The 10,566-nt window shown below is 33.8% G+C and overlaps 1 protein-coding gene across 1 annotated transcript; it reads right to left on the bottom strand.

Annotated features, from left to right (window-relative positions):
- Nucleotides 1-6,223: 6,223 nt before the first annotated feature.
- Nucleotides 6,224-8,636, bottom strand: LOC106619353 (putative SERF-like protein). The gene is made up of 3 exons (XM_014237399.3): nt 8,477-8,636; nt 7,033-7,138; nt 6,224-6,967 (listed from the first exon to the last, which is right to left on the bottom strand). The coding sequence occupies exons 1-3, from the start codon at nt 8,481-8,483 to the stop codon at nt 6,892-6,894; spliced, it is 189 nt and encodes a 62-aa protein (XP_014092874.1). The 5' UTR covers nt 8,484-8,636; the 3' UTR covers nt 6,224-6,891.
- Nucleotides 8,637-10,566: the final 1,930 nt, after the last annotated feature.

Here is a 10,566-nt window from a genome sequence, read left to right as displayed (position 1 = left end):
CGGGTACCCTATAAACTATATGTAAATGAGCAGTGTGACGAGCAATGTCGAAGTTTGGAAATCTTATATTAGATACTTGTATATGAAAGATAGGGGTAGTATTGAAATGATTTTATTTATTTTTAACAATACTAATACTATTATTAACAGAATAAAATTCTCTCTAAGTTTCATTAAGGTACCTCCGCCATGTGATGTATCGAATTTGGTTGAAAATGGTCTAATAGGTCCGGAGATGTGATTTCATTTGAAGCTGGGCGATGACATGCCCAACGTCCAATTTTGACTCTGGTACCTATAAAGCCCTCTTTTACCATCGCGAATGTAAAATTTACTGTATATAATGCATTCAGTTACTGAGTTATGGCAATTTTAGTAGTTTTTAATCAAAACGTTGTATATGTTAAGGAAAGGGAGGTTATTACACGATTTTACCCATTTTCACATTGTCGGAAGAAATAACATAAAAATTTGTTTCGAGTAAATTTGGTTGATTTGGTTTTAGTGGTTTTGGAGATATTTATATTAAATCTATTAGAGAACGGGGCCACGCCCATTTTTTAATAATTTTTACAACCGGTATGGTTATGGTACATTATAGTTTTTCGATTAATGCAATGATCCGATTATGATCTCTTTTGGGTGCCAAGGAAAAAATGCAGCAAGTTTTATCAACATATCTCAAATTTTACTCAAGTTATCGCTTGCACAGAGAGATAGACAGACACCTGGACTTCAACTCGTCTCATCATCCTTATCATTTATAAATGTATATATAACCCTATATCTATTTCGATTAGTTTTAGGTGATATAAACAATCGTAAGGTAAACAAAACTCGTATATACTGTAGTAACATGTTGCAAGAGAAGATAATAATATAACTTATTTATATATCATCATATCCAAATTTAAGTCAGCCCGGAAATTTTTGGAACTCGATAAAGAGGGACAGGTAAAACTATGACGTCGTCATCCAGCTCTGTAGCAGATGGCACTACACTAAGAAAAAATTAACATATTTAGATATGACACACGTTGGCCATTATGTACGATATAAATTTAATTGAGTGAACGGAGATTTTAATATTCGACTTGTGGGGGTTGAGAAACGATACTTCGATCTGTTGCAAACTCAAATTCAAATCATTACCATGCATATGGTGGGCACAGTTATGAATCGTTTTTAAGCTGGTACCAAATTTGATTCACATTGGTCTAGTGAGTTGTGAGATATGAAATATGAAAGAAGGCGGTGTTAGGCTTATCATCTAATACTTTTAAATACTACGTTAACAAGCATTTGTCCCGCTCCCGCTTAGTTTGTCGTCCTCAAGTTATTCTTTATATACTTATTGCGTTTGTAGTAATCTTAACTAATTTTGCTTTATGATTTACCAAAAATGGAAATCATCGACTCCGACCATCATGTAAGTACAGTTAGCTAGAAGCTCACCATTGTACAAAAAACATTTAAATAAGGCTGGATACGAAAAGAAATTCGATTTATGGTTGCCACACCAGTTAATGCTTAAAAGCCTAATGTACCGAATTTCCATCTGTGAATCGCTGCTGAATCATAATAAAAATCGATTCATTTCTGAAGCGGATGGTTACTGGTGTTGAAACGTGGGATGTATGGTAGGAAATCATCTACTATGAGCTGCTCCCCATTGTCAAATTCTTAATTCGGATCTGTGCTGTTAACATTTTTAGCGTCTGAAAGTAGCAATCGCCTAGAAGCGACCGATAGGAATCGTGTTTCATCAAGACCACGTCAGGTGACACACATCGATAGTTACTCGTCAGAAGCTTGGTTGGAAGGTATGCATAGATACACCTCATAGTCGGGAACTGGCAACAAGTGATTACTATCTGCTCCTATCTGAAGGGGCATTATTGATTGATGGAAAATTCGCCTCAAGACAAGCTTGTGAAAATCAACTCCCAGATTGGCGGCAATAGGTGCGAAGTTTACTGTGAGAGTGGCATTATCCAATTACCTTCGAAATAGCAAAGAGTTATCGAATAAACCGGTGCATTTATGACCTAAATCGGATCATTCTGACAATGCTATAAAATCCTTCAATTTAATACAAAAATAATGTATTATCCAGACCTATTTTATGTTATGGTTCTTTAGTAGTTCCTAATGTGAAGACATTTGGAAGAGTCAGCATTTAACTGACAAAGTCAACAGCTGCATCGGGTCCAAGGAGCTATTTATCTATTTAGAGTTGAACAACAGTCAATGTCCGTTATTAGTGATTTTCTTTCTTTGTTTACTTCAGCTATTACAAATAGGCCTGTTACATTCTTCTCCGCGTGACGCTTGCGACACATATTCCCTTTCTTGGCTTTCTCAGTTATGGCACAATTATTTGTACCAATGTTGTTTGTTTGTTGTTATTGTTAACTACCCATTTTTGGTCTATGAACTTTTAGCATGCCACATTGTGAGTCGCTGCAGCGCGCTAGATAAATTGAACTTTTCATTTGCAGCAGCTGTTGGTGTTTTTGTAGCTGGCGGTAATGCGCTGAGCTGCGCTTTCGTGTGATTGTCAACTGTTGAGTTATCAGCGCAAATGTATATATGTACATATGTATATATGTATGTATGTATGTAGGTTTTGTGTGAGCATTGAAAATGCGGAAATTGTGTTGTTTCGTTTAGATTGGCCAAATCGATGGTGGGCAAACAGGCAGCGCACAAATATAGAGAACAACAACTATACAAGGTGTACGATAAAGAAATAGTCGACAGCCATCAATAGCCGCCTAACCATTTAAGACAACACGTTAACGATGCTGGAATTACTTACATTCGATTGCAGCTGATTTGCTTCCACAATGCTGCAGCAATAGACACCGCTTCGGTTGGTTCTGTCATGCGCTACCAACAAATGTGGGGTTTCACTGCAGCAATGCGGTTTGCCGCAGCAACAGCAGGACGTCGTGGGTCGTTGGCGATGTCATTCACAGCTACTTTCTTTATTTTTCGCGGAATTTATTGTATTTCAATACGCTCTTTACCAATATTGTTGCTTTGTTGTTGTTAGAGTTTTTCATTTTTTTGTTTTGTAAGTTTTGTAACTCAGTGCAACACTTGTACTTGGGTATTTTAATTTTGTACAGCTAACATTTGCCCACCGTCTGTCTTTTGATGTAACGGTTAGTTTCATGATTATGTTTGATTTGTTTGTTTCACATAAAGTTAGAAGTGAGAGGTCCACCATGATAACACCAAACGAATCGAATGGAGAAGAAAGTGAGCAGATAAAACTACAGTTATTGCACAATATAGGACCAGAAGTAGATCGATATTTGTTTTGCTAGCTTCGTAAACAGACGACAGAGTGGGGCAGAGGGGTTACGAAACTTAAGAGCAGTCAAGACTGAAAACAAAGAGTGATCACCGAATCGGATCCACAGCAACCATGTTCACGAACTGGACCCGTTTCCACGACAGTCGGGTCTAAGTAACCGGAAGGGACACGGATTTTTATGCGGACTACCTATGGTCCGACCCCGTAGAAACAGTACGTTTATTGCTCCTTCCGTTATATGATTTTGATGAAAACTGACTTGCGCCGTGCCACTCAAACAGGGTTGGTCCAGATAACCGCTACAATGACAATAACAATCGAATCGTTCCCTCGATAGTTGACGCTTTGTAACCAGAACATAAATGCATCCAGCCAAAAACTACCAGCTTTTCTCAAAAGTTTTCTATCGCTACAAAAACAGTACTGACCTTACGCAACCAGAACTCACCTGGATTTATATCCGACCAGAGATTATCACTCGATACTATTACTCAAAACTATCTATGATTACCGTCCGCTTAGTGTGCTTCGTCGGTTTAAACATGGATTTTACTATTGACCGATTTTGTTCACGCCGAAGGAGAGGTTATGGAACTTCAGATGCTTATGTGAGTCACCAACCAAATCTCCAAATTAAGATCCTTATGAAGGGTTACCTAGCTTCAATTTAACGTAAGCTGACATGAAGCGTTCCTTTAATAAAATCGTTGCTTCCGTTGGGTAGTAGTAGAAGCTCGAAATCTGCAGACCGGAAAGTGTCCCTGCTTATATGTATTATGCAGAAGTACCATTTATTAATCTTGATGAAGGCTGTTTTTCGAATTGATGTATTTTTTTTTTGGTTTTAAAATTTTGAATTACAACTACTGGACCTGTACTGCCACCTTATAAAAAACAAGTAAGGGAGGGCCAAGTTAGCGTGTAACCAAACATTTCGTACTCTTGTAACTTGCAGGAAACAAAAGCGGAGGAACACCTTTAGGTTTTGGCAAAACTTTATATCAAACTTAGGAAAGTATCGCCGTAACTTCATTCATATAAGGAATGTTATTAGAAGATTCTTTCTAAATTTCATTAATATAATATTTCTTGCATATTGACCGATACTTGCGGTATAAAGTGAACCGGACGTTCAAAAATATTTCTGATTGGTACATGGGGGCTAAGGGAAGTGTTGACCTGCTTTCCCCATTTTTGGCACAAGTTATAACTGCGATTTTGACAAATTTTGGACGAAAAATTAAATATCTTGAGGGCACTATTTGTGCAAAGTGTTATTCTGATAACTTTATGGATGTTTGATTTGTATACTGTAAAGTGAAAGAATCAGACTGAATTTGAAAGTTTGTTGTAGGGAATTTAGGCGTGGTTGTCATCTAATTTAGGAATGTTTGGGTAATCTCACACACCAAATGTGGAACTATACCTGAGGTATAGGATTTTACCTAGGCGGTGCTACGCCCCTTGTCTAATTTGCACACCAGAGTCTATAGAGCCTTCTTTAGCATTCTGGTTGTGAAATTGAATGCTTGTGGCTCATTTATTCAGTGTGTAATCGTACTTTAAATAGTTGTTAAACTGTTATATGGGGAGTGGGCTGGTTAATATCCGATTTTACACATTTTCACTGAGTTTGAAGCGGTAATAAAATGACTTCTTCTAAACAAGCTTGGTTGATATATCTTAAGCGGTTTGGAAGATATGTAAATTAAATCATTTAGGGGGCGGAGCCAAGCCCCCTTGTTAAACATTTTTAGCCCCCTCGAGTGTATTTAGAACTTAACATTTCATATGAATGCAATTTTATATAAATTTTATAATCTAATGCCATATATGATGCATAATATGAAATAAATTAAAATATTTTAGGCCGCTAATAGGCCATGTTGCCAATTCTCTTTCTGAAAGGAACATCAGACAAATTCTTCAATTTCGGATTTTAAGCATCGTCGTGAGGAAGCAGCTTGTGGGCGACATGGAAGTGCGAGGGGATGGTGGGATTTTAATGGGTGGCTATTTTTGTTTTTCAATTTTAGTGCAACCATTCAAATATATTTTCTTTCATTTTTTAAACTTCATTTTTCGCATTTGCGGTAATTCCATATGAAAACCGAATATGGTTGACCAGGCGCACAGACAAAGAGCGCAGTTCAGAGTTATAAACGATCGCACTTCGTTTTGTAGCATACGCGCGTTTCTTATGATTTTGTTTTGTCACTTGCCCGAATTTTTTACAAATTGCATATTGAGGGACATACATATGTACATATGCACATATTTATTTGCATAAAGAAAGGCAATTTCAAGAATATTCATATACATATCGGACATTTGAAACAAGTACACAACGATAGTTTTTGAGTTCATACATTAGACTATATCATGTTGATATTATCCGTGGTGCTGCTCATATAGCACACTTCCTTATTTCAACATGAAATATTTTGCCCAAGTTCAAATTCTATCACAGATATTTTTTTATTCTCTTTTTTATTTTTATAAACCTTTTTTATTAAATGACACTTTAATTCTATTTTCATATTATTTCCTTCATTATTTACATATTCTTGTCATAAGTCAATTACTTTCCTTTTTTTTAAATTTTTGTTCATACGCATGCGAAAGCACATCTGTGCATACAATTTGCTTGGTTCCCTCATAGAGTGGTGTAGTTCGTTTAGTTCTCTGATAGGGTGGTGAAATTTCATTTTCGAACATGAGCGTTTTCGATGTTCCCTCAAAATAATTAACATTTTAGAACAGCTAACATTTGCGCCATCTCTATTCATTAACATTCTCTGGCAGAACCTTGTACCATACAATACATCAAATTTATTCCTACATACTTTTTTTATTTTAAAAGTAATTGAATAAACAGTAGACATTAAAAATGCTCAATTTATTTATATTCAACTGATTTGCGAATCAATAAGACTCTTACTTAGCTTAGATTTCGCATATTTATTTGTATATAATTTTTTGTTTTGCATTATATTGCCTTAAAATACTAAGTAACTAATTTCTAATTGAATTCTTTAATTTCTCTCTCATTTACGCCCTTGTTTATGGTGTGCATTTCATTTTTGCATGTTGGTCGTGTTATTTACTCATGACGCTAATTCTAGCTTCCCTTTTCAACTTTAATCGTTATCTAAAAATTTTTGGTTTTCGTTTTTCAAAATTGTTGTAGGTATAACTTTGAATTTTCAAAACATTTTATTCCATCTTAAATGTTAAAATTTAGTCAGGTAAAAATAACGTCAATCATCATGTTTTAGAGAAAATATAGGCGAAACTTACTGGTACATGTAAAAAAAAAAATAATGAAATAAACAAATATATGGTTTCTACATGTGTGGGTAGGCATCAACAATCTGTACAGGAATTTATTGATTGCTAATTTGCTAAATTATTTTCTGAGTGATTGCTGCCTTTACGTAGTAAAAGATTTAGCTGTTTATGGTTTGTGTTTACGTTTTAGTATTCTTTCACTCATGCCTTCAACTAGTTAGAAATTAAATATGGCTGCTATAATTTATTTTGCTGCACTTATTTAATTAGATTATTTAACTCTTTCCTGCGGCACCCGCACGAGCTTCCTCTTCTTTCTTTTTCTGTTTTTCTCGCATCAACTCAGCATCTCTGTAGTGGTAGAAATTTATTTAGTATTTAAACTACATCGCATCAAATATAAATGTGATAAATACCTTGCTTTTCTTTGTTCCACCGTCAAATTATCATTTCGTTTTCCCTTACCCAGTTCCTGATTCTTTTTCTGGTTTTTTTGGCGCGCAAGATCTCTTTGATTTCCACCTGTAATTTTATATAGTTGGCTGTTTAAATCAGGATATTATAATATGAGTAACATTGCCATATAATACATTTCACAGATGTATTTTATATATAATAAAAGGGTATAAAGTTATTTATCTGAATTTACACCGGTCAGTTTGTTAGGCAGCTATACTAGTCCGATCTGATTAATTTGTTCGGAGATTGGTCCTATATCGCTGGTTTCGACAAATGAGCAGCTTCTTGGATTTCACAAAAAACTAAGGAACTTGTTCGCGTATATACAGACAGACAAACGGACTTGGATAAATCAACTCAGATCGTCATACTGAGCAGTTTCCTTTTGCGTGTTAAAAACTTCGTGGCAAACTTAACCCTGTTCAGGATATAAAAAATATGATCATATACGATTAAATTAAAAGCTTTTCGTAATAAATTTCATTTATAGAAGCTATAAATACTTTAGTTTTAAAGCATCTTAAAATACTTTTCAGCTTTTAATAACAATAACTATAACTCTAAAAAACATGTGTCTATAACTTATGTGAATTAACTAATTTTATTATTTCGCAGACCTTGGGACAACAAATGCTTTAAGGAGTCATACGCCATGAAGAATTAACACTTAATATACTGTTAATTGATGTTATTTTTTTCGGGTATCATTTTGCTATCAATTACTTTATCTATATATTTATACTGGCTATCTTGTTTGATTTCAGCCTTTTTCAACAACATGCTTTCAGTTCATAAAAACAATGCACATTTTAATGTTTATGCCTTTGTATTTTTCAACAACAATAATATTCACTATAACGTATAAATGTTTATACCGGTTTATAATTAATATGTTTACGTATACAAGTATATGTACATATATTAAACATAGGCATGTAGTCACAAATCGTATCGTTGTTGTTTACAAAGAAGGAATAACATTAATTCAGCCACATATGTACAACAAATTGCTTGCAGTCGCTTTTGTATTGAAGTTGTTAACTATCTGGAAGAAGTATGCAAATAGTAAACAAATCCACACCTTACCTAATAAAACAACGCGTATACATATTTACTTACTTATATACCCTAATTTTTATGTGTGTGTGCATTTCCACATGTAAACCAGTATATTTGCTTTGAGATCTGCTTGAACTTTAATGAACTGTTATAAAGCTAACGATATTTTCATATATTATCCAAACATCCACTTTTATATAAAACAAATTTTAGAAATGGAAGCTCGCGTTAACATCCCAACATATTACTTGTGATAGACCACTTTTATATCGTGAGCAAATCTAATTGCAAACTTTTATACCGTTAAAAATCTTACACACTTTGTACAAATTGAAAACTTACGTGTCATGATTAGTGTGTTATAGTAAAGTTTCCAACAAAATTATTTACAATATTTAAGACTTTATCCGTGGCCGAAACGCCTGTCAAAAAATGTTCACATCAATCGTTCTCGATTGTTCTATTAATTTTATTTGAGCCAATTCGCTGAGGCAACTCGTTGCCTACATTCAATGCAATCGTTTGTTTTGTTTGGCAAATCGTTGCGGCCCTTGTCAGAGAGCGTATATCATAATATAATATACGTTCTCTGTTTTAACAGGGTGACTTCTTTTTGTTACTATTAGAGCGAAGTTGTAGATGTCGCCAAATGTCAGTATGTTGGATGACGGCACAGTCCAATATACATTTTTTCGTTCATTTAAATATTTAAATTTGTAAAATAATAGAACATATGTACATACATATACATATATTATTTTTGACACATATATATTAATTTATTTTCTTAAAGCTAGTAATTAAAGTAACTATATGTTATTTATAATCGACACTTATACTAATAAATAATTGGAATACGCCGGTACTTTGTATACTTGTCATGAAAGTCCTCATGAGTGGGCACAATAGACCCTAGGCCGCGGTGCAAACCTCATACACATTCTAAGTTCTTATAAGAAAAGAATAATTGACAGTCCACTTTAGTAATCGGAGGCTAGATTAGTAATCATTACTACTATTTAAGTATGTAACATAATAATAAACCAAAGCATCTACATATGAATATATGTTTGTATGTCTACTGTGTAATCTTCGCAAAAACTTGAAATATATGTGTGCCTAAAAGTGCATATAGTGTTCGAAATAATGCAAATGCATCCAAGTTTTACTTCGTTCACCATTCACTGTCACCACACAGAGCGAGTTGGCTGGTTCATCTAAAACTTTATACTTATATGTTCGTGATTGTATGTAATTGCAAACTAAATATGAATTAACAATCAAATATTTACTGTTATGTACATATATAACACATATATTTTGATAGTAAGGTACGTTAATTGCAACTGTTATCAATTTTAACTGGAATGAACGATTTGACGGCAGTCCAAACTTTGGCCATTCGTTCGTATCTTTAAGAAATTGGTAAATAAATAGGGAAAACCAGCAATAATTATAGCATTTGATAAATTCAACAAAATTATCGATAGTAATTTAAGAGTTAAAAAAATAAGAATCGTCAAATATAAAACTACGCATATTGTCGTATTAATTTAAGCTCTTACCTATTTTTGTTCAGCTCATAGTAACTTAGAAAAAATTGTTAATGAGATAATAGCCACACCCGAATAGTTTTAATGTAATACATACTTTCGAAACTACTAGAGCTATTGTTTTAAAAAATATACCGGAAACAAATAGGTAGTGCGAGTTTGCATAAGCTTAGGCAAAATATTATAAAAGTTATATTATTGATATCGATTTAAATAAAACTTGAATAGTGCATATGATAGATATCGCAATAAGATTTGGTTAGAGGTTTCGACAGGTGTAATGTTCATCGGCAGTAACAACATAAATGACTAAAACGTTTCCTACGTAATTCCAAATCTCCGACATTCTATTACTATCATTTTAGTTAAACTTACCTTGGAATTTCTGATATGAAAACTTTCGCCAATCCACCTTTTCTTTATACCCTGAATAGGGTATATTAAGTTTGCCACGAAGTTTGTAACAATCAGAAAGAAGCTGTTTGTCGGAAGTGCCCATATCGGACAGCTATAGCATATAGCTAACATACAAAATCAGGAAATTTGGCATGGATTATTATGTAAATGAACGCTATAATCTCCGAACATATTGTCCAGATCAGACCATTATAGTATATAGCTACCAGAAAACTAACCAAATTTAATATCTATATAAAGATATTTTTTATATCCATTTATGCTATAAGAAATGCATTTTTGAAGGTTATATAGCTGCAGTGTAGCCGAAGTTAACGGTTTGTCATGTTTTAATACTTTTTTTTTTTTTTTCTAGGTTAATAACAAAACGCATTTGGAAGCAGCAGCTTGACCGAATAAAAAGTCGCCTAATTTATATTATTATTACTATTGTTCAAAACAGTGTTGCGATTTATGTCATTC

This window comes from Bactrocera oleae, chromosome 2, assembly GCF_042242935.1.
Source record: "Bactrocera oleae isolate idBacOlea1 chromosome 2, idBacOlea1, whole genome shotgun sequence".
NCBI classification, from domain to species: Eukaryota; Metazoa; Arthropoda; class Insecta; order Diptera; family Tephritidae; genus Bactrocera; species Bactrocera oleae.
This window is presented reverse-complemented; position numbering and strand designations above follow the sequence as displayed.

Coding starts and splice junctions, on each gene's coding strand:
- LOC106619353 (XM_014237399.3), bottom strand. Junction 6,968..7,032: donor GTGGAACAAAGAAAAGCAAG/GTATTTATCACA, acceptor CTACCACTACAG/AGATGCTGAGTTGATGCGAG.